This window comes from Bombus bifarius, unplaced genomic scaffold, assembly GCF_011952205.1.
Source record: "Bombus bifarius isolate JDL3187 unplaced genomic scaffold, Bbif_JDL3187 scf7180000008000, whole genome shotgun sequence".
Taxonomy (NCBI): Eukaryota; Metazoa; Arthropoda; class Insecta; order Hymenoptera; family Apidae; genus Bombus; species Bombus bifarius.
In genome coordinates this window covers 1290908-1315743 of record NW_022884379.1, presented here as the reverse complement: position 1 = coordinate 1315743, position 24836 = coordinate 1290908, and the positions used below count along the sequence as shown (strand labels likewise).

The 24836-nt window shown below is 39.6% G+C and overlaps 2 protein-coding genes across 9 annotated transcripts in view; one reads left to right on the top strand and one right to left on the bottom strand.

The window, feature by feature from the left end:
- The window catches only part of LOC117206293 (nuclear factor of activated T-cells 5), a 58623-nt gene extending 35623 nt beyond the window's left edge, over positions 1–23000 (top strand). For 2 of the 8 annotated variants that reach the window (XM_033445504.1, XM_033445503.1), the window contains exons 2-6: positions 13175–13461; positions 16038–16329; positions 17794–18312; positions 18539–19003; positions 19173–23000. In XM_033445504.1, the coding sequence (XP_033301395.1) occupies positions 13175–13461; positions 16038–16329; positions 17794–18312; positions 18539–19003; positions 19173–21457 (3848 nt within the window). In that variant the 3' untranslated portion in view covers positions 21458–23000. Of the gene's footprint in view, positions 1–1259; positions 1339–13174; positions 13462–16037; positions 16330–17793; positions 18313–18538; positions 19004–19172 lie in introns of those variants that run through there. The other 6 variants (XM_033445509.1, XM_033445508.1, XM_033445505.1 and 3 more) reach the window with 6 other exon arrangements.
- Positions 23001–23061: 61 nt separating this feature from the next.
- LOC117206296 (endoribonuclease LACTB2) lies at positions 23062–24448 on the bottom strand. The gene is made up of 3 exons (XM_033445515.1): positions 24089–24448; positions 23370–24009; positions 23062–23297 (listed from the first exon to the last, which is right to left on the bottom strand). The coding sequence occupies exons 1-3, from the start codon at positions 24214–24216 to the stop codon at positions 23184–23186; spliced, it is 882 nt and encodes a 293-aa protein (XP_033301406.1). The 5' UTR covers positions 24217–24448; the 3' UTR covers positions 23062–23183.
- Between the last annotated feature and the right edge of the window lie 388 nt (positions 24449–24836).

Below are 24836 nucleotides of genomic sequence, written 5' to 3'. Positions count from 1 at the left end.
GTTATTTTCATTCAGTGGAATATATAGTTTTCGTTTGACCTTTGATAAAGAGAAATACAATTTGTTAAAAATTAGTCGCGCTGCAGGTCTTCATACATTTGACAAAAAAACGTAGTTTTCGCTTAAGTAAAAAACCATGTACACACAACGTCGTATATTAGCACGTTTATTCTTTAACATATCAGGTATTGATAAAACAGTTCTTGATCGTTTTGTCGTAGTAAGTACGCAATAGCTTTGCTTACTTCGTTTTTTTAAGATCTACGAAGTTTTTTGTAAGTAGCATGGTATCCCTTTCATCCCTTAAAATCTTATGCATAAGTATCTCATACATAAAGGGACACGCCTCCTTCATTCGATGCGTTTCCACCTCGAATTCATACAGATACTATGTAAATCTATCCATCTCTTAAATTCTCATAAATAACAATTATTCCATACGACACATACTTCGTCACTCCTCTTCTTTCTAAATCCTCCAGTCTCCCTCTACGTTCTGTATTTCCATTCGGAACTCGGGATGGGGTCGATTGCATTTCCACGCTATTTTTCTCTGCTTATCTGCCGTCTCGATATTATTGTTAGAAGCATTTCTGCGCGTTGTTTCGTCTGTCTAACACCCGGGAAATCGACGCCGTCTCTATTGTATCGGTTCTGAGATAACCTCTGCGAGGAATCCTTCGAACCGTACCACTCCGTTCCTCCGCCATCTCCTTTCCTTTCCTCTTTTCCTGCGTCTCGAACGCTCACGATAAATCACTGCCCTCGCGCGCTCCTTCCTCTCCTTCGCCCTTGATACGCGCTTCTCTCGCCTCTTACCCCTATCGTCATCGTTGGCGAACGTTCTCTATCTGTGTTATGCTTTCTTATGATTCACTCGTTTGGTCCCAGAACGCAGGAGGAGAAGGAAGACTACGGCCGCTGAGAGACGGTCGCGAATCGCGATACTCCGGTTATCGCGGCCCGTCTGAAAAGCGCTTTTGCGCGGTCGTTGCCAGGCGAAACGGAAGAAGGGAGAGCCAATCCGCTTCGGGTCCGCGGCAATCCGCCTCGAAACCACCGCCGACCAATCGCGCTTTGCGTCTCCCGCGCTTTTCTTCGTCGTTCGTTCCTCTCCGATTTTCTGTCGTTGGAGCGTTCGCGGCCGATCGTGGCGAACGATCAGCTCCTCAGTCGTCCTCCTCCTCTTCTTCTTACCGATCTTCTGGCTTGTGGTAAGAATTTTCAGAACCGTTCCACATAGTGTCACGAGTTGTTGCGATCTCTATTGTTCCATGTTACGTCTCGTCGATCCGTTCGAGAACGGGGTGTTTCCTGCGTTCGGCGATACGCTCTTCGGTGAGTCGTGAGAACCGTTTTCGTCGTTCGATTGACAAAATTTGGCCGTACGACAACACGCGACAAGATCCTATCGATCGCAGAATTAACAGAATTCTATTGATCGGGCAATTGAAAAGATCGTGCTATTTGAAATTTTTATAATACACCTTTGAAAATATTATGTCGATTACGGTGTGGGTCGTAGCATTGAAAAAGATCGTAGTAAATTGGAAAGATCGTTTCTATCGGAGCATCGATACATCGAAGAATTGAGAAACATTGTAAGTTGGCGTCGATCATAGGATTGAACAAATTAATAAGTTGAAAAAGTCGTAGAATTGAAATGATTGTATGGATCATACTATATGAAAAAATCGTGTGCATCGAAGAATTAAAGAAGTCGTGTAGATTTGAAAAGGATCGAAAGAAACGCGCCACTTGGCGGGACAGTTTCTCTGATGAGCGATGAAGTTGCGGGAAGTAAAATTTAGCATAGGAATGAGTAATGTGCGTGGTTGTAAAGTAATCCTTCTGGATTGCGTAAGATGAGGCTTGCGCGGATTATTTATTTCTCTGAGGATCTCGTGTCTGTAGATACAAGTATCGGGAGTAAAACTGTCCGCATGTTCACGCTGCTATTACGATAATAAAGGTTACACGATTGCGCAATTCTATCTAATCGTTGATTATTATTTAATACCAGTAGGAGAAAAAGAATCTAAATAGTCGGAGAAAGTTTCTGCAGTTTTCTTCGACGTATCTGCGTTCGCTCAATGATTCGAATCTCGAATTCCATTAAACGAACGTATTATTGTTATATACCTATCGTTACTTTTCTTTGCCAGCGATATCGAAGAAAAAATAGTTGGACGCCATTGAACAACGCCAAACAGTTTCGCCTTTGTTTCTCGTTGTTCGATCTTGGTAAAACGTATCACAGATTCTTTTGTCATTGTCGGCCATGAAATTACTTGTGGTCGAGCTACACATATAGGAAAGAAAAAAAAATAGAGGTAAATTGTTCCGCGATCTTCAGACAAGTGTGAAACGTATGGATGTGAAATACTCGCGAGCGCGCTTGCTATCTGTCGTTCTTGAATTTGCGACAAATTAAAACGCGAAATATTTTACCAGCGACTTGAACGATTTTTTTCTCTCGTTAACGATCGTTTAACGTACACTGGGAACAGATGATCCAGCTAGCCAAATAGGCGTAATTTTTCGGTACATCTATATCTCTCAGATACTTTGTAAATATCTGTGTCCTCGCATGAGATTATCCAATTTCGAGTTACCTGAACGCAGCCGATGAAGCTGACTCGACGTTAAAATTATCACAAATTAGCGTAGAACGCAGAGTCGAATGTCGAAACTTGTTATATCCGATCGTGGCCGAGCCTTGATGAGACATTTCATGGATCGTTAGGTAGGTCGGACATTGCAGCGTCGACAAATATTTTGTCAGCTCGGTATCTTGTGATTAGAAAAATTCCATCGTAAATGGAAAATGATAAACATCGCCATGCGTATTCGATTCGATTTTAATATTTAATCGGCTACGAATTAAAAGTTTCTTCGTATTTCCAGCATTTTTCTCTTTTTCTTTTTTTTTTTTTTTTTTGTTACAATCATGAACGAGCTTAAACGGGCAAATACTTAATAGATTGAACGATATTAAACAAGCATGCAATTATACAATCGTGAAATGCTTCCAAGAAACGCTGGAAAACAGCCTCATTTTCCAGAATCTTTTGTTACGATGAAGCTCTGATTGTAATTCGTCTTTAATTTTCAGAGATTCAAAGGTATTGAATAATTATTACTTCTTTTAAGTGATTATTCGTATTGCCATATGAAAAAAGCAATTAAATAGCACTGTGCCTTCTGACAAATAACACTGATTCTTCGTTATATTATTACGCTGAAAAAAGTTAATTCCTAGGAATTGAAGATGATTTATTATTCACGTTATAACGCTAGTTATCTTAATTCGTAGTTATAGTAGCGAAACTTTTGCACATAATTTTGATTATACGATCAAAGTCTACCTTGCTCCGAACTAAAGTCAAGTACTATTATAATTTATGTTATATCTAGAGGTATGCGAGAACCCGAATACTTTGGGTCGGGACCTAATTGTTGGTTATGAATTTTTCTCGGGATCGGATCGGCTTCCTGAAAGTATCTCGTAATTCGAGATAGCATCCCGGAGACTTTAACACTACTCCAGAATTTTAAATATACGTAATAAATATATAACAAAATACGAGATAGATATAATATAATTTTATAATTCTCAAGAATTCCGACAATCTCGAATTACGAGATACTTTCAGGACTCGACCCGTCCCGAGTATCGGATTGCCAACACGTTCGGCTTCTCGTTCTATATTTCTAGTTCTGATGTAAAAAATGCAGGAAATCTTGATGACACTGAAACAATTATTTTCTAAATTACTTGTTCAAATTCTTTGCCATTTTATTACACTCTCGAGGGATTAATCCGAGATACGATTTCGAAGTGTTTCTCGGCCTCTTGAGTGTTTCCGGGAACGTAGGAGAACACGATGAATCGTAGTAGATGGGCCTCGCTCGCATAGATTGCATTCTTTGCGAAATTATCCAACATCCATAGAATTCAACTATGCGTTTTTCATTCCTAGAAGAATCTCGTTGACGATTACGAACGTGTACAAATTCTTCAACGTATTCAATTGGCCACGCTCGACTCGCAACAGTGAGAAATTAGTTTGATAACCTTCTTGTTAAACCGCAATTCGTGAGGTTATTTCGGGTCACGTTTCGTATCGTTGGATACTCAGTAATAGACAGATTTTCCCTAGGGAAACGTGACGCAATTTTTTCCATCTTTAAATATGCTTCTTTATAGATTTTTTCTTTTAATCGTTCAAAATACAATATCCATTTGCCGCATGATCTCCAGATAGATCTTTTTCTGCAATCGTCGGTGAGATGCTCGAAACTCAATATCCCCTCTTTACATGGCTTTTCTTCCTGAACTTTTTTCTTCTAATTATCGATGAAGTACTAAAAACCTAATATTATTAATTTAGAGATTCGCTCGTCAATCAAATATTCAGATCGCGATATTTATTCATTTCGTTACATCGAATCGGTGATAGTACTCTACTTTATATTCTGGCCATTTCTCACGTAAAAACTCGTCAAGGTTATACGGATTCCCTAATCTTTTTTCAACGCGATCACGCCTGGATCTCGACTAGATTCTCGAACGAACGAAACCCGTAAGAATACCTTCCGAGACCCGATTGGCCTGAAATCGTCCCACGTGTTGGGTATTCGGGCTCTTTCATAACGTGGCACATCCATCTAGATGAGATCTCGCGCCACAGGCGTCCCCGCCGACATAATCCACGTGTTTCGAACATGTGCTCGGCCGCGCGAGTGCGAAGTCTACGCGCAAAGCGACGCTCATTAATAATGCGCATGTACACATTCTTGGGCAATATATACGAACCGCTCGTACGCTCGTCTAACAGTACACTTGATACAACTGGCGACGCGACCAGAATCCGATTAAACCATACAGAGAGAGAGAGAAAGAGAGAAAGAGAAAGAGAACTGGCCTGGCGAGCGACGATTGCTCGTAATTTGGAAGGATGAAACTAAATTTTATCGACGAATGTACTACATTTGTTAGATTACGATTATAACGAATTACCATAGTCGGATTATAATTTTAATCAAACTTCGTGCTCGTTCGAAAAACGTAGAAGATTTGACGAAATCTTTCGTTTCTGAATCTTCGGGCAATCGACGATTTTATCAAAATAATTGCGCACTTATCTCGATCCTGTTACTATCTATATACATAGCTTACTTTTATGATGTCCAAAAATACTAGAAAACTATGCTTATTTTACTATCAACGCGATTATCAAAGTGTCGTATCGCAGTCGGAAGAACAACAAAAACGTACACGTCGAGATATAATCTGAAGAAGTAATCGGAATACGAAAGAGCACGATCTTCTCACAAAAGTATATACTTATCAGGCCTGTTTTTCGCTTGTCGCCGAGATGGAGAACGTGTGGCCCGTCAACCGACTAATCATCTCGCGGAATTATCGATAAGCGAGAGAGGCCGGCTTGATTATTTCTTTTCATTGTTACGTAAATAACACCGACTCGTCGTACATACTCGAGGTACAATCACTCATGAAATTATTCGAACGCTTATCACAGAAAGTTTGTATGAATATATTATGTGTGTATTACACAAAGTATTTGAAATTTCGCTAACGCTATAATTACACGTTTGTCATGATTATGATGACAGACTTTGAAACTAGTCTGGAAATATATTAGAACGCAGCAAAAAAATTATATTACATGTGCGATATGAACGATAGCTACCTAGAACATGTAATTATTTACTAGCGTTAAGCATGATCTTATTAAATGTTTAAGCTTATTATTACAACGAATAATCGACTGTCTAAATAACTTTGCAGTCCTTATGAAGTGTCTGTTTGCAATAAATATCTTGCAACTTCTGTATACATTTTCGAATTTATCTCAAACTTTATCAACGTGACCAAAATCGCGTCATATCGCGTGCCATACAAAATATTTTGTGTAACACATACAGTATCCAAAAAAAGCTTCTGCAGGTGATCATGTACTTTCGCGAACTACTGTACGTGACCTGTCGACTCTAAAACTGTATGTGTAGTGATGTACGTGCAGAGTGAGTGGTCGAGAGATGAAGAGAGAGAGAGAGGGAGAGAGAAAGAAAAAGAGATCTGATTAAAAGGTACGTTGACTCACTCGATTGTACACGGAGGATACCTACTGATAAAATGCGCGAAACTCGTATCTCTTTCTTCCCTTTTTAAACGCGGTCTGTATGCAGTCGCAGACAACAAACTTTGATAACAAACGAGCCACGATAAAGAGTTAAATATTTATTTACTAAAATGTTAATTCTTCTGTTGTGATTGTTCTTGCCTATAGATTGAACTCGAGGTTACAGGGATCAAGCGTTTTTTTCTTTTTCAGTGTCAATGAAACAGAACGACGACGCATCCGATTAAAGGAATCGCGACGATGAAGAACGACGACGAGGACGATGAAGAGTTTGGTTTTCAATATATGTATGTTGCTCGAACTGTACAAAAGTCAGAGGTTATTATTTTCGAAAACTCTTGTCGTCCCTCGTTATCGTCTGTGCGCCGTCAATTTTTTACGGACGTCGCGTAATCGACGCCAGATATAATAAAATTGAAAATAGAATAGAATTCATTCGCGTCTAAAATTACCCGATGGTAATTGTACAAATTAACTGCACAGCCTGAGGGTTAAATAATAAATTTATCGAAACGGGTTTCCGCGAATTGTAAAACTCGAGTGAGAAACTTTGCTCCGCTCTTCGCGATCCTCGTAGCTATTTTTTATTGACACAGCTGCATCCGTCGATGACGTTTCCCGATCTGTCGAATTTCAGCAATTTTCGATACCGATCGTTCTCAGGGACAAGAGAAACCACGATATTAAAAACTCATTGGTTCGACGAGAATACGAAAATTCGTTATCGATCTTGAAGCGGCGTCCGTCCACAGCCTTTATCTCTTCTCCATTTCTACTCTTTTCCTTCTTTCCTCTTCAGCTATATCCGTGCGATGTGGCGTTTATTTAGCACGCTGTGTCGTGACCTCGCGGATTTTACGGAGCTTATCGCCGCTTCTTAAGTAGGCTATCGGTATCGTCGTTAACCGTGTAGTGGATTGTCAACGTGTCACGCGAATTCTGTCGCAAGAATCCGTGGAACGCGGTTCCCCTGGACGGTACAGGAAAACGTTGGAAAGTTTCCCGCCAGTTCTCTAACTGTACATTCGATTTTCGGGCAGATAACAAAATGCTCGAGGCATTTGGTTAATCGTTTACACGCAGGTTTCCGAAATTCCAGCGAAAGTGCTGGAATCTATGAGATAAAATATAGAAATCGTGAAAACCGTTAAGGTAATGTCGAGTGTCGTCATCTAGAAAAGGAAATAACACGATCGAAAGTATACAGTGACGGGTTGTATAACATAAAGATAGGCAAAAGCCTTATTAAATAAAAAAAAATTATAAAATAAAAGCTGGAAGCATGGATGTTTATATATTTTTTTTATTAATACTATTTTGAAACTTCCATGAAATGAAATCGAGAGTACCCGACAGATTGAATGGAGAAATATTTTTCTAAAATGGAGATAAAAGGGAGAATATGCACAGAAGCAAATTTACAAAATTAAGAGAGACGTTTTTTCCGATGCAATTTAATTTACGAATAAACATTTCCTCAGTTTTGGTACGTATTATTGGTATGTTAGTGTCATCGGCATGTTAGTCGATATACTAGCAACGAAGAATATGCTTTATCTAGTCAATGTTTGAGAAAAATCGACGGATAGCACACCACCTTATCTCTCTATCTTCACTTACACCTAGAGCAATGATCTAGCAGTAACTTTGTTTAAGTTGCGATTAAACTAGCAAAGCGTAATTAAACCAACAGTACTACGAACTTGTACAATTCGTATGATTTTACTAGTTGCCGCGCGAATCTTCAATCTTTACAACGTTCTTACTAATCTTAGCTCTGTCAAGTTCTTTATACGATTTTCTTAGGTAAAAAATATTTCACGAGTTCGAGGAAAAGACGAACGAACAGTGTTGTCGACGCGAATAAAATATTTCATTCCAATTCCATATTGAAGTTTTCCTTAAGATATCGAGTGACATTTTGCATGACGAATCAGCCAATTTATCGAGAGATATCAACATTTTCTAAACTAAATTTCTTAAAAGCATGACCGTACAGAAGTTGGTTATAACATTATCATCAAAGATAAAGCACAGCCTAATCTGACCTCAAAACCGCTGATTATCAAAACCACTAATTATTTCTTTGACATATAACGATTATAATTATATATTGTTCTTGGTGGTATCCACTTAAAATACAATTAGCGTAGTCTCGCTACAGATGTCTTGGCAGAGAACGATCGAAGGAGAAAAGTAAGAGAAACCGGTAGAAGAAAAGCGGTATTTCTGCGTCAACTGTGTCACAACTGTTTCACATCTATTTAGAATTATCATAGTCTGCCTATAGAAATTTTAACAAATACACATATCGATTAAAAAGAGAAAAGAGGGAAAAGAGGAAAAGGAGGAAACCGATAGAAGAATCGTTATACCAGTAGACGAATTTTTTTGCCGCCAATTATTTGATACCGACTATTTGATATTCGCTTCAAATTATCGTAGTCTTGCTATAGAAACTTTGACAAACAGTGGTCGAAAGAAAAAAAAGGGAAACCAGTAGAAGAAGGCGGTGCTTTTGCATACGAGTTACTTCCGCGCGCACGATGGTGAACGCCACGGATCGTACACGATAAGGATCACGAGAGTGAGAAAGAGAGAGAATCGATCGGCGCAGGTAACAATATCCTTGAGACTCGAGAGGCGTCATAGTTAGCGCGCGGTCCGACGCGCTGTTTGCCGTGTAATAGTAACGATGTTTATCGATCCTGTTATCGGGAGTACACTCGCAAATGCACGGATGTTCCACGAGTTCGAGGACAATCGGCGGAGACGTAAGTACACGGCGTAGGAGAGACAGAGGGAGGCCTAATAAGGAAAAGAAACAGTCGAAAGGCGGCGGGAAAGCGAGACAGAAGAGAAAGAAGAAAAAATATCGTAAGAACAGGAAAAATTGGTAGTCTACTTTGGAGAATAGTCCGAACACTAGGATAACGATGCTCGTTCGCTAGCTAAACGAGTTTGCACACCTTCTACTACGAATTCTACGAAATTTATTTGACACAGGTTGTATAATTGTTGTTCGTCGTCGCGGTCGTTTCTTTTTCCTTTGTTCTTCTTCAAACGCGATCCTTATTTCCTTCGTTAGCTTCGTAATCGGTGACGATCATTGAATTATTGGATTTTCTTTCGTGGTTTTGGTACGTCGCCCATGTTGATCTCTTCGGGGTTGTCTTTCACAACCGTAACAAGCCCCTATCGTGAACAAAAAAAAAAAGACGATCAACAACTTTGCTGATATCAGACTGGTATCGTTGAAGGGTTGCGATAAGATATTTCGCGATCGTTAAGCGGTTTTAAGCTTCCTCTTGAGATCTAAAGTCCTTGTTTATTGACTCGAATTACGTAGGATTTTCAAACAGGGTTAGAGTTCGTGTTTTTCGGCGCGCAGGAACGCGTTGCGCGATAAACGGGAAATATATCCACCTGTATGTATGATTTACGCAACTCTGGCAAGCTTTTAATGTATTGCAAGGCCGGCGGAATGGCTGCTCTTTCAATTATCCTAAGTGGCACGTTCAGTTTTCGAAACGGAAGCGAGGAACGTAACAAACGAAGTGGAGTCACCGCGTCAACCTTATGCAGAATTCGACAAATTTAGAACCACCGTTTGTAGTACCTCGTTACCGGATGATACATATCTGATAGCTTTAATTCTTTGATTGCATCACTCTTAAGTAACCATTAAATATAACCAGACTACGTGTAAACAAATTTACGTATTTCGTATATCAGCTAATCGAATTTCACTCGAAATAGGTAGAAAATTGGTTGGAAAATAAACGTCGCCGATAGGAACAAACGCGTACCCTTATCCCGTCAGACGTTCGCGTCTACGTCGCGGGCGTAATTACTCGCAGCCGTAATTAAATTCCGCGCACAGGTCGCGATTTATCCGGCGAGGTAAAAGCGAAATAACGAGGTGTGTAGCGAGTGTCGCCACGAAGCGACGATGCACGACGCCGAGCATCGAGGTTGAAAACGACGAAGATCGTCGCGAACGTAGGTCGTTGACATCGTCCCGTGATTTTCCTCGACGATCACATAGATGCACCTTACACGTGTGTGCACGTGCCCATTACGTCGGCCTGTCTACCCCCTGTTGGCGGCAAGGCAGAGAGGGGTGATCCCCTCACCACCAGTTGCATGTGCGATTGCAACTTCACCCCCACGCAATTATCCCATCCAGTAGTCGAGCTTCTATAGATAGACCGATATTACTCTCTCTCTCTCTTTCTCCCTTTCTCTCTCCCCATTTCTCCTTTTCTCTTTCTCTCTCTCTCTTTTCACATCGTGTTTTTCGCTCTCTTTCTGCCAGTTTCTTGATATTCCTCGTTTCTTTTCTCATTTCTTCGCTCAACGCTTCTCTCTTCAATCCGTTCGGACGCATTTTTCCCTGTTTATCTGCGAGCTCGAGGTTGACTCTTTTGCACACGTATCGCGGCTGTACTTACGTTTTATTTGCGAGGATAATTGTTGCGCTCGCGCGTTTACTTGGAATTGCTCCTTGGAATTTGCTTATCGTGAAGGTTCTGTGTTGTTGTATTTGTTAATACGTGTAAAAATGTTATATTTGTGTGGTTCGTAGATTGCGTTTGTGGGAAATTTAAAGGGTGCAAAGATGCGCAGAATGAACATAATGCGGAAAAATATTCGAGACATGGTACTAAGTTTTAGCGGTTGAAACAAATCCCTCGAGCATCCCTCGTCCTTTAGTTCTCTTCGTAAAAGTATGAACATTCGCAGTTTGATGATGTGGCAGCCAGGTCGCGATGAATTATATTCCATAATGATCGAAAAATTGCAAAAATTGTTATTGCAAAGGCAAGGGTCGAATTACACATCGTAATTCAAAGTTTCGCAGCAATGACGAGGTCCAATATTTAAGATACAATCGAGAATGGCTGGAAGGAATTTCGAGATGGCGGTTTACAGGGGCGAAAACGTCGAATGGCGGATTTATAGTCGAATTATTACGAGATCTGAAACTCGCAAAAACCAGAGAAACGCGCAGAATTTTATCGTGGGATGTTATCAGCGAAAATAGATTCAGTGGGGCCTGTGACGAAATACAGAATATGTAGTTATATTATGATAAGTGAACTACGCCACATTATTGTATGTGGAGCAGTTTTATCATTCTCTAATAATAGTAAGAATACAGTTCTTAATAAGAATTACAGTTTAAACGATCTGTCCTAAAATAATTTTTAAGTCTCGAACTTAATCTCTAAATGTAACCAATTTGCCGTACATTCTTCCTAGCAAATCTTCCTATATTTCCTCCTATAGATTTTTAAATAAAAGTCTAAAATAACATAATCTCCGATTCTTAATTCCTTAACTTCTGTTTAAAACCTGCCAACTGTACTCTTTGTCTTTTATGTAAAAAATATATATATTGCATTTCTTCCTCTACGATCCCAAATAAAGCGTTGGATAGTCCCAACAAGTGGCTCCCTACGACATATTCACGTCATTCAGAATCTCTATGAATACACAGAAATGAAAAGAAGAAATTAAAGAAGGATAAGAGAAAAAGGAAATACAAAAGCACCAGGGAAATAAATAAAGAAGTGAAGGAACAGAGAGACGTAGAAAAAATATCAAAATCAATCCGTGATACGCGGCGTATTGTTCGTTCCATTTGTCGATCGCCGGCTGGTTAATCGTCGTGAGATAAACCCGTCTTTTTACTCTGACTGCGAAGAGACGAGTGCGCTAACACACAATCATCGATCTCTGTCGGACTTTGTACGGCTCGATGTCTGTACCGCTTGTATCGGCCATAGTGGAAAAATGAAAATCACGACCAGTCGCCGCTGCATCGAGGCTAAAAGCTGCTCGTCGAACCGTCGCTTCTCGCCTGTTCGTCAGACAGAACGCGGTTATTTAAATATAACCACGGATTTTCTTTTCCCGCCGTCGAACAGAGTCGCGTTCGCGTTAAAAATCGCGCGATAATGCCTCTCAGAGGAACGACGCGACTTCGTTGCGATTTTTCAGTGATGACTAATAGAAGCGTCAGGAGCCTCTGTACATCGTATCGTCAGAAATACAAATCTCATAAGCGAGAATCTCATAAATATAAATCTTATCTCTCGATAAAAGTCAAATCGCACTGTGTCTCCATTGCAACGATTGCGACACTACGTTGCTCGTCTTCGACAAGAACTAATACTCGACTTGAGAATCTTTCTATGCTCTCGACATATCTCATTGTCGATTCTCGTAGTTACTCGTTCGTCCTTTTTCAAAAATATACTTCGGATCAAAAATTACGTAACACGCTTCGTCGCCGACAAGGAAGATCGACATGGTCGAAGAATCGTAATGTCGCGGCTGGTCGGTGACGCATGTATCGTTGCACTCCTGTCTGACAGTCTTGAACTCCGACTTGGAACGTGTCATTGTCCGAATTGAATTATTTGCTTCCCTCCGATTCGCTGTCGCGCGGCGAGGTGTCGGTTTATTGTTGACCGACTCGATTTCATTTCTGTCGCGGACGAGTTCGTCGAGTTTAACTGATGGGAAGGCGAGTTTTTGATCGTCGATTGGCCCGAGCTGTTTTATTAAGCTCCTTCTCGTCATTTGTACGTTACGTAGGGTGAGGTAACGGGAAATTACTCGATGTTCCAAGGTTTCGGCTTGTTAAAAATTGTCGAGTCACGATCATTTTATAGTAAAGTTCTTTAGAGGTAGGTACCTGTGTTTCGTTCATTTAAGTCTCATACGATTATAATTGACACGTTTCAAAGAACAAAGTTAAACTTTACTATGTGCTTTATGCTTCTATCGCAAACTTTCATCCCCAACTTTCACACGTACTGTCGTACTTTACGTACTTCACCACTGTCGGTATCTTTCTCGGTGTTTCTATAATGCAAGGAACCTTGAAAAATATTATTCATTCTGAGTTCTTCGTAGGGGATTAAACCGCATTCAATTAGGAGATCGTTGTATCCAAATTTTGACTATTTATTCATTAAATTCTATGGTTTCAGGTAACAATGCAGCTGGTCGATCATCAGCGGTGACAGGATCGGTTCATAGAAGCACCGTCACGTCGAGTAGCCGCGCGCATTCCGCCTCAAGAAGGATCAGCCACCAGCAACGCCAACAACAACAATCACAATCGCAGCAACAGCAACAGCCTAAGATATCCTTAGGATCTTTACGAAACTCGGATGAGCACGGATCGAGAGGCGGCTCGGCACAGGACAGTTGCGATAGCTCCAACGATTCCGGCCTCGGCTTCGAGGACCGTCAACAACACCTTACGAACGCAAACGTTAGTCAACTACACTATCGTTCGATCAATTTGAGACCAACCACTTCGCTGTACAGTAAACTCTCGTTTATACGAAAATCATTGTTAAAGTAGTTCGGATAGTTCGAATAGTTTCTATGATAGAAGTTCAACTGGCTATCCTCTTCAGCTCTTCTTAACTCGTAGATAGATTCATAGGAATCGTGTAATGAATGTCTCGCTTATAAAATTTGAAATGTATCGAACAGATATTAAAGATGCTTTTTGTTATGAATCCCTCGAACGATTGCATTATGTTCACTATGAGTGTACATGTTCGTATAATTAAAATTACTTTCGATATTTCGGAAAGTAGAGGCCTAACTATGAATTCACATATCTGAGTATTAGTATTCACTTGTTCGTATAAACGAAGTTCTATTGCGTTATGCAATTTATTAAAAAGTATTAATCGTCGATGTTGTAAGAAGATACTCTGATAAACGTTTAATGTCGATATCGAACTCTGTTTGATCTTATATAAATTAGTGAAATTTTTATCGATAAAAGAACAGAAATAAGATCGGTAGTATTGTCGGTTCGAATAAGATTTAATCATTGATCGATACAGCAGGGGGTTTAAGACGAATTAACATTCTTTCACTTGTCATTTTGTATATAAGATTTCTCATATGTTGTTCAGCTTCGAAGTGCAAAGCGAGAGTGGAATTATCGTAAATAGCGTAGCGGTTGTATCATTCACGGTTTTCTGTTAAATTCATCTCGAAATCAATATTGTAAACGTGTATTTTCAAAGTCAAAGAATACGTGGACAATATCGAAAAATGGAAGATTCGTGTTACGATTATTTCTTTGATTTTTCAATCTGGTCAAAAATCGTAACAAAATTTTACAAAGGGATGGTCTCAAGCTTACGATCGATAGCACAGAGTTTATACAATAGTTACTTGATATTAGAAAGTTGATGAATCGAAATAATTCGGAACCATCGATAGAGGATCATCGTTCGAGTGCCGGGAATTATTTCAAATCGTTCAAACTCATCGATACTGTACGAATCGGATAATTACGTATATATCTACGTCAAAGCAGATCTCCTTAGTCATTTAAAACAGTTCAAACGTTAGAAACATGTTCACTTATCGCATGCTAACTTCGATGTTACTAGCATTTTGTTTATACGTATATCGCGGCGGGTTATCGTGAACGTGACAAAAGCGACTGGCAGAAGCAACAAGCACGGAATTATCGACTATTATCGTCATGAAAATAGCGTTACATTTGCGCTGTTATCAAATAATATATTGTTGTATTATCCGATGAATTTTTCTAATTGTTACGGGCTTCGTAAGAAAATTGAGAAAGGAAGAAAAAAATATATCTTCGTGTTTCATCCGGTGTCGTAACACGCAAAGGAAGTGGAGGAAGTGAAAGATCTCGAACCGGCGAGTCTGTTGTCTCGAAATTATTTTTATCCCGTACGTATGCAACACACAGCGATCCAGTCAACGTCCTGTTAAAAGAAATATTGTGAAACTATCAGAAACGTGCAGCGGTATCTGTGAAGATACTCGAAAGAAATCGCGCGATTCTTTTTTTTTCTTTCTTTATTCTTCGCTTTTTCTTTTCACTCCTCCTGACTTTTATCGTGTTGCACAAACATGCGTGTCCCGCAGCCACCACCGAGCTTTGATTGATATCGATACATGCAGTGATAAACTTATTCTCGGTCTGCGTGTTGCGTAACAACGCGATATATGGATAATGCCGCGAAGCTCGGCCACGTTCGTGTACATACGTATGTACGTTATACGCGGACGAGGCTCACGCAGATCATACGTTTTAATAATGCGTTGCTTACAACGCGACCGCGATATAGTCCGTGATAATTGAGTAAATATTACAGGCTGGTTAAGCGCTTGATATTGCCCAAAGTATCGCGGCTGATTTCAGATACTATAGTGGAACGCTTACGGTAGCCACTTTCGATCGTTAAAGACTTGCGAAGCAAAATCTCGTCAGATAAAACAAACAGAGTAAGATACTTTCACCATTAACGCGTCGTTCTATAACAAAAGGCCTTATATTATCTTCTTATCTACCTATTTCATTATCTGTCATCTAGGCGTTATCTACTATAGCGTACATTAGACTGTCTTTCTCACACAGTTCCAAAATCATAGTTTCCAAATCAACGAGATATCTTTCTCGTTTCAAAGCTAGCAATAGAAAAGATCTAACACTGAGAGAGCTTGGTAAACTACGTTTGACCCTCGTTCTTTGTAACATCCTATTCCTACCAACCCCGAGAACGTTCCCCAAGAGAGCATCTCCGCTTGATATGTTTAGTCAAAGCCCGTGAAGCTTCTCCTTCGAAAGTTACGCCACTCTCTACCGTGTACGTAAGCGAAATCTAATGCGATCACTCGTAGCCGCCATGGGATCGTCGTTGATTCGACGGCGACACTGACCGGTCTCTAACGGTAGTTGAACCCGGTCGATCAGCGGTTTGATTCGTTAAATTGACCAAGGCAGCTACATTGCACGCACGCATACTCACGCCTCTCTATATCAATCCATTCTGTTGGTTTTAACAGGCTTGGAACGGCGCCGGCGAGGAGGATTCAAAGAGGAGAAAGATGGACATTAAGCTGGAGTCCGAGGACGCGAACTTCTCCTTCCCGGAGGTTACACACACGACCAATTCTGACAGCAAGACGGCCAATAGAGGCTCGTCCAATGGAATAGGTGGATTAGCTACGATCTCAGGAAACAGGACAGGAAACGGAGCCACGGGGAGAGTGGTGGAAGTCTCGAGATCTCGTCCAGGCTTGGGTGTCCTTGCTAAGAGGACTCAGCAGGGCCCTGTCACCCTCACCTCTCAACTGTGTACGTGCAGGACACACGTTTGTTCTCATGTGTCTTCTTTCTTTCTTTTTTTTTTTTTTTTTTTTTTTAATATGGGATGACCATAAGAAAAGAACATGATAAGGAATCTAAAAATCTGATGATCGATATTATATCAAATTATGAAAATTGTAATTTCATAATTAGTTTGCGAACGTTTACGCAAATATATGGAAAATGAAAAAAATCGATACAGTTGGACTTGTCATGTTTTTCTCGCATGTTCTTCGCATATTTCAGCGGTTACTCGCGCTCATTCGTTTTCTTTTTCATCTTTATCCTTTCTCTTCTGTCATTGGAGGTTCGACGAGTGTCGCGTTCGGATCTGTCGCTAACCCTTTTCATTTTATCGAACATCCGAAACGATGCCGTTGAGTTTATCGATCTTGTTAAGAGAGCAAACTGTTCTCTCGACAGACGGCTTTGAAAATTTATTGCCGTTGATATTGCGGTTTTTTGGTGGAGATACCAGTCGCGAGGTCTGCGCGAGGTCACGAGGCAGAGATAACGATACTCCTCCTGTCGCCGCGTCGTCTTATAGAGATGTTCTTGAATTTCTCGAGAGGATAATTTACAATGGGAATTTTGAGAGGACAGCACCGTTATCAAAGCGATCAGTACGCGCCGCGTACTGTTTATATTGTCGGGCGCGTGTTAATTGTTCATTTTTAGTGGAGGCACGAGTTCGTTAGATAAATATGTTAAATAAACTTTACGCGTGAAGACTCTTGTTTGTATCTGGATGATGATGAACAGAAAGGAGGACGGAAGAAAGAAGGAAAGGGAAAGCGAAAAAGATCACAGACGACAAATTTTTGTAACTTGTCTTAGAGAATAATACAAACCGATAACCTTCGGCTAGCATGATTTTTTTTTCGACCATATTGTCGCTGGTATTCGGCTAGTCATTAGTTCGATACGTCCACTTCTGGCGAAATATTTCACCTCCCGTCAGACTTTTTACCGTAACGATAAGTTATCTTCGTTGTTTAGGAACCGTTCAATATCCAGTTAAAATAAATCGTCGATATTGTTTCACCGATATGAAAACGCATTATCGAATATAGGTCAAACGAAATTATATAACTTTCACACGTTGTTTCCTCTCTTCGTATTAAAATGAGAATTTAAAACACTTTTCCCTCGTCGACTCCTCGTCTCTTCGTTCGGAAAGAATGGAATTATAAGAACGATATCTGCGAATGATGCCTGTTACACAATTCTATTTCTCAAGTTAGAACCAGAGAAATCAGCATATTTTTACGACTGTCAATCGTATTTATCGATACATATTTTTCTCGGTATCATTTCTATATCCTGATAATTAAATCAGAAAAGGATAACGAAGTTTTTTAACGTACGAAGCTTAAGCTTCGAAGACAACAATTTTCGAATCTTCGGTTCGACTGAACATATTGTAATATGGTATTTTTGTACAACTTACAGGTACTGCTTCTACAGATGGAAAGGTGCAATTGCAAATTATCTGTCAACCCGAGCAGCAGCACAGAGCTCGTTATCAGACGGAAGGTTCGAGAGGAGCAGTGAAGGATCGAACCGGAAATGGATTTCCAATTGTTCGTCTCGTTGGTTACGATAAACCAACTACCCTTCAAGTTTTCATCGGCACGGATCTTGGTCGTGTCGCTCCCCATATGTTTTACCAAGCTTGCCGTGTAAGCGGTAAAAATTCAACGCCATGCATCGAACGGAAAATCGACGGTACCATCGTGATCGAGGTGGACATGGATCCAGCGAAAGACATGATGGTCACGTGCGACTGCGTCGGTATTTTGAAAGAACGGAACGTCGACGTGGAGCACAGATTCCCTCAGGAAGCCGGAGTGCTTCAAGGACGTAGCAAGAAAAAATCAACTCGTTGTCGCATGGTTTTTCGTACTAGAATCACTCATCCCGATGGTAGTTCGGAAACTTTGCAAGTTTGTTCTCAACCGATAGTTTGCAGTACGTATCGCAATAAGATTTTTCAGATTATATTTCATTAAATTTAATTTGGCCGCGGTTCTTTTAATTCGATCGACTTCTTTATCCTTAGCGAATGTTTTAAGATTAAAAAAGGTGGGAAAAGTCATTTTTGATAAATATAAAGTGTTCCTTAAAACATAAGAAATCTTTTTGCTAAAATAAAAGCGTGATAATTATATTCCATTGATATAATTGATCGTTTTAGCTCAACCACCGGGAATACCGGAGATCTGTAAGAAATCACTCACATCGTGTCCATGTACCGGAGGATTAGAATTATTTATACTTGGAAAGAATTTTCTGAAAGATACTCGCGTAGTATTTCAACTAGACAACGATGATCTATCGAGTAGTTTGGAGCCGCATTGGGAGTGCGCGGTTCTACCTGACAAGGAGTTTCTGCAACAAACGCACCTGGTTTGTGTGGTACCTGCATACAGGCGGCAAGATCTGGCACCCTCGGAAACGGTTAGCGTAAAATTGTACGCGGTATCGTCTGGAAAAACGAGCGAGCCTCATACTTTCCTTTATACCGCTGCATCTACGCCACCCGAGCCATCTGTGGGCAAAATCGAGTCTATAACTTCGCCTCTATCCACTACTAACGGTGATACTACTCTAGCAACATCTCCTGCAGCAGTGTCTCTAACTACAGGTGTAACATCAAACAGTAAGTGAATCTTTCATCTTTGTATGTAATAAAACTCTCTTGTCCTCTCTTAAAAGAATTATATGATTATGACAATTAAACATACAAAAAGGGAAGTAATCAAATGAAGCATCGTTTATAAATGATTTGTAGATATTAGACGTATATATACAAAGTAATGATGTTTCAGCTCTGATTACACAAGCAGCCGCAGGAACAGCAAATTTCTTAACGACTATACAACCACAACAGCCAACATCTCAAACACCGGAAGCTCTTAAGAGCGATCCAAGTCCGCCACCGGTGACGGCATCCTCTCAGGTAACACCCGTTATGATGTGGGCTGCACAAAGTTCAAATTGTCAAAATTCACCGCCTGACGTGATGATGCCGCCACCAGCTTTGGTAGCGAATCCGCTTTTAAATCGCAGATCATCTTCGAATCTTCAATTAATTCTGCCAGATAATTTGAAGACCGAGGTACTAGACGAGAATAGCGAAAACAGTATGATTAGCGAAAACAGCATGCAGAGTATACCGACGCCGACTGCGAACAGTTCGAATGGTACCAGCCCGTTGCAACAGCTCGTCAGCGAGAACTCGAGGGAAGCACCTCAGGCTAATATGATTAGGTCAGTTCCTGTGACGGCGAACGGTTCACCTGTGCAAGAGGCGGTCAATCTCCTCGGCGTGGTAGATCTAATGCGAAATCCACATCCATTGTCGTTGGTGTCGACACACCAGAACACCTTCGGAGGTATGCACGAAACATCTCAAGTCAAAGTTCTAAGTCCTCATCATATCAACAAAGAAACTAATCCGATGTTGCCGGCAGAAGGCAGTCCTAATGGAAGTCTTCAGGGCGGCGGTGTTGTTGATCTTCGCATGAAGCATCATCAGTCGGAGTTCGCTACACTACCAAATTTTACTGCTACATCAAACGGACAGCTACCTGCACAGAGTGCCCATAGCGTAGAAAAATATCTCAACCATATCGAATCGAACGTCAAAGAGGCTGAGGGTCAAGAGAATGGATTCGTAGGTACCATACAACAACGAGCTTCCATTATTACTACAGGACGCCAGCCTCAGCAAGGACAAGCTTCCAATATTTTAGCTTCTTCCCCTCAAGGCGTCAAGTTAGATACTCTCGTTAACTCTGGCGCTGAATCTCATCAATTGGTGTCCCCTCTGCGTACCGTAAATCCCAATAGTAATACCATAATGAGTCATGTTTCCGCAGTTACTGATCACGAAACGATCTCGAGCCCCCAACAAAATAGAAGTAGTCCACCAAATAACGTCAAGACGATTCTCGAAGCTTTCCTGCCGGGTCAAACCGTGACACCTTTGCCGGGGAATGCTGCAACGTCCGTTCCATCGCCCGCATCAGTGGTCTCGGAGCAGACTAACGGCGATAGTTTGCTCACTACTATCAACGCTGCTCTTTTACCGTCGATGCAGGAGCCGTCCGTGGCTGCGACCGGTACGTCGAATTCTAACGTTAGTGTACCATCTCATAATCCGTTACAAGTTACGAACGAGAGTATGTCGACAGCGGCGGAGCACATTCCGCAGATTCCGGGTCTTATACAACAAGATGTTGTAGCGATTCAACAAGCGCATCAAGTGGAACAGGTTGTCGCACAAGCGCAACAGCAAGTCGAACAGGTTGTCGCCCAGGCACAGCAGCAAGCGGTCCAAGCTGTGCAACAGGCGCAGCAGCAAGTTGTTCAACATGTGGTGCAGCATGCGCAAGTTGTCCAGCAGGCTGTACAACAGGTGCAAGCGGTACAACAAGTTCAAGTACCGGCCGTTCAGCAGGCTGTCCAGCAAGCAACGCAGGAAGTAGTTCAACAAGCGGTGCAGCAAGCTACGCAGGAAGTTGTACAACAAGTTCAAGCTGTTCAGCAAGCGGTTCAGCAAGCGCAAGCGGCTCAAGCGATGCAACAGGCGGTGCAACAAGATATCGGTTCCATGTTAAATCAGCCGGCAGGTTTCGTTGCTGAAGCTAGTTCTGCTCTAGCGAGTGGAGCGGCCCAGGAACCATCTCAACAAAGGCTAACTAATTATGCCGAGCAAGCGATTAATAATGTAATTACTAACGCTACTCAAGATATTATTAACAATCGACCCATTACTACGACAACCGCGCACGCCATTATCGCAACGAAGAACATATTAAATAGTGTGGCCACTCAAAGCGCGCAATTAATGAACAGTGCTATGGAGGGTATTTTGCCTAAATCACCTTCAGGCCAGAATAATATCGTTGAACAAGTGGCGAATAAAACACCCAACAGTCAAAATGTAAACCCACCTATAGCAAATGCAGCTAATAGTGCAAACGGTACAACTGTTAGAAAGCAGGAAGATGGTATGTTGCCTCAAGAGCTTACCTCGATGTCAGAGCATGATCTGTTAAGCTACATAAATCCGAGCTGCTTCGATCCTCAAAACGGTTTTCTTATGTAGTACTGCCGTATTCTTGTCATTAAAATATAATTGTGTATTCGATGTATCTTAGGATACAGAGAGAAGGCGTGAGGGAAAGGAAATGTGTGAGCGAGCCAGCGAGAGAGAGAGAGAGAGAGAAAGTGAGAAAGTGAGAGAAAGAGAGAGAGAGAGAGAGAGAGAGAGAGAGAACGACTGAACGAATGAGAGTAATTAATTCCAACCAGTTGAGTATGAGAGATATAGTCTTGGCTCGGTACGAGTTATATATTTGTGCCACATTGTCGTTTCAGACTTTGTATGTGATAGATATGAAATCCGTTTTTATATGATGAAAATGGACGAAGTTAGCACCACCTTTGTAACAATTGAAAACTTTTAATGTTTTAAGTAAGACGGGCGCACAAGAGCGCGACAATTAGAGTTTCCTTTATCTTCCTTTTTCTACGAGTTGTCGAATGTGATAATTCATTTTATTTATCTCCATCAAATGTCTCTTGCGCATCCAGGTGCCTTTTCTCTATTGTAAAGTATCTGCGATTGGTCTTTCTCATTGCGGAAAAGGAACATTATAAGTACGATACGTGTGTATATGTGTTGTAATAATCAACAATGTACTGACCCCACTCAACTTTAAGTGGAGCCATCGGAATTGAGTGTAACAAAAGTTATGTTTTTTCACAGTACCTTGAATTAGAATCCTACAGGAGTTCATTAATACATTAAAGCATCTTTCTTTCTTTGACTTGATTTCATTCTAACAAATGAATCATCTTGTTGTTTGATGTCGTTTCTATTATATGTTTTTAAGTATAATATATTTCGTATGTTGTTTAATAAATACAATTTTTTGTTAACGATTAATATCAATTAATAGGATATTATGTGATTGCGTTGATGATGTTATCGATAATTACTAGACAAATACAAAACAACAGAGAGATTATATTATATGTCCATATGAAGAATAATTAATACCATAGAAATATATATCATTGAGATTTATATATATATATATAGAGTGCATATAAATATATATATATATATATTTTTTACGTTTACCCAAAGAGAGAAACAGATGATTAGATGAAGTGAGCTTATTAAAGATATAAACGAAATCTATATATATGTATATATAGATTTATATTGTAACATCATGTTACGTCGGGGTTTTCCCCTTTGTTCAAAATAAGGGGTGCTATATACCGCGTGTATGAATACTCGCCAATATTATCTAATAGAAAACAGATTTTATAATGAAGATATTGAAACGTTTATTGTCGTGATATGTCTTTGTAGCAAAGTATATATTTTATATCGAGCATCTATTCACGTGTCACGTGTTTTAATGAACCCGTAAAATAAATAAGAAGACTATGAATGCATTAATCAACTAAGCAGATTATTATATTATGTGGCATATACTTCGTGAAAATCTTTGTAACAATTATTGTACACTGTACGCACATTTTTAGCATTGTCAGCCTAAATATTGAAAAACAAAATTCGTAAATAATGTATTATCATTTTGTTCCTGTAAGTCGAATAAATGTTTCACAGCATCGCTTTCTCGATGATTTTCTCAACTGACATGGGTATAGACATAGTATTAGATTATAAATAAATCATGAAACAATAGAACATTGTATTTTCTCCTTTTGTATAATATTTACAAACATTTTATAAACACTATAGATAATTTAACAATTTACATTTTAAATTAAATAATTTGCTAAAATCATTTTAGTTACATACTTTGCCACTTTCCTTTCTCGCCTTTCACTTTACCTTCTTTTACTAATTTATCAAGATGACGCTCTATGCTGTAGATTACTGCTTCCCACAAATGTTTTGAAACGTTCTAGAAATATTAACTTTTATATTATGCATCACATGTTTAGATATGTATCAAAAATGAAATAATGATTATTACCATGTTTAAAAATTTTGCAATATCTGCTTCAGATAATGTATTATCTTTTGCATTTTGCTGCAGGATGCCTAAAATGTCATTTTCTCGTTTTAACCTGTGTTTAATATAATAATTAATTACAGTTTCTGGATCTTCTATTACAGGCCCATGACCTGGATATATCGTTTTTGCCTGCATTCCCAACATTTTTCTCAGAGAAGCCAGGTAGGTTTCTAAATCCTCAAAAATGACAGTACCTTCACCAAGAACACAATCTCCACTAAACAGTATTTTTTCGTCTTCGAGCATAAAGCAAGCATGATCGGATGCATGTCCTGGAGTATACTCAACACGAAGTTTAGCTCCTTCTACTTCCACTACCTGCTTATCTTTTAAATTTTCCCATTGAACTTGCGTTTCAAGTTTACTGGAGTTTTTGTCATTAGAAGCTCTTGGTAATTTCCACACTATACTGGTGCATCCTGTGGTATCAGTTTCTTTTAACATATCTAAAACATAATTTACTCCCCCTAAATGGTCAACGTGATGATGTGTAATTAATAAATGTTGAATAGTTGCTTTCTCTTTTTCTAAGACTTCACGCAATACTTTTGTATACTCATTGGAAGATTTTTCTTCACCTGCATCTATTAATATGCGTCTGTAAAAGATAAATATTAATTTGCATTAGATATCATATACCACCAACCTCTTTAACCAATAAATTTGACATTTATTACCTAGTACCTGTACCAACAAGATATGTGTTTGTGCCTTGTAATGTCAGAATTCCTTTGTTACATCCTAAAATTCGTATGACTCTCGAAGATAATCTTGATACTAACGGTAAATCAGTTAAAACTTTCATAGTTTGCCAGTAAACCCAAAGAGAAAATGAGATTAACTCGAATATTGTCGAAAATAAATTAAATTGTGTTTAAGCTATACGTACATTGGTTCGTTTTCTGCACCTTCTAAACGGTGACTATTGCCAGATATAGATAAATTTATATATTATTATCAGCCAAGTCATGACTGGCTAAAGTACTTACATGTCTAATTTGAAAATACGTTGCTATGTCATTCTTATTGCTTTGTACAACTAGAGAGGGAAAATTTTTTCTTTAGTACAGTAGATAGCGCAAAGCATATAAAATTATTGGGCATGAATTTTATCGCTTATTTTATTTTATTGCTTTATAAGTGTCATAGATTCTGTAGTACTTAGAGTACATAGTTACATACAATATTTTGCAAAAAATATCAGATGAAGAGCATTGATTAAAACGCAGTACAAATTTTAAATTTCACTCGGAAAACATAACTTTTAATTAGTTCACCACAATGCACAGTATATTATTTTTTTCTTACTACATCATATAAAAAGTAGAGGAAAATATTTTATTTTAAATCAATATAAGTATGTTCAATTGAAAATTTAGTTAAAAAATAAAATAATACTTCATATCTACTTCTTAGAAATATTTC

Coding starts and splice junctions, on each gene's coding strand:
- LOC117206296 (XM_033445515.1), bottom strand. CDS start 24,216: ATGAAAGTTTTAACTGATTTACCGTTAGTATCAAGATTATCTTCGAGA. Junction 24,010..24,088: donor CTTGTTGGTACAGGTACTAG/GTAATAAATGTC, acceptor TATCTTTTACAG/ACGCATATTAATAGATGCAG. Junction 23,298..23,369: donor TTGCAAAATTTTTAAACATG/GTAATAATCATT, acceptor TAATATTTCTAG/AACGTTTCAAAACATTTGTG.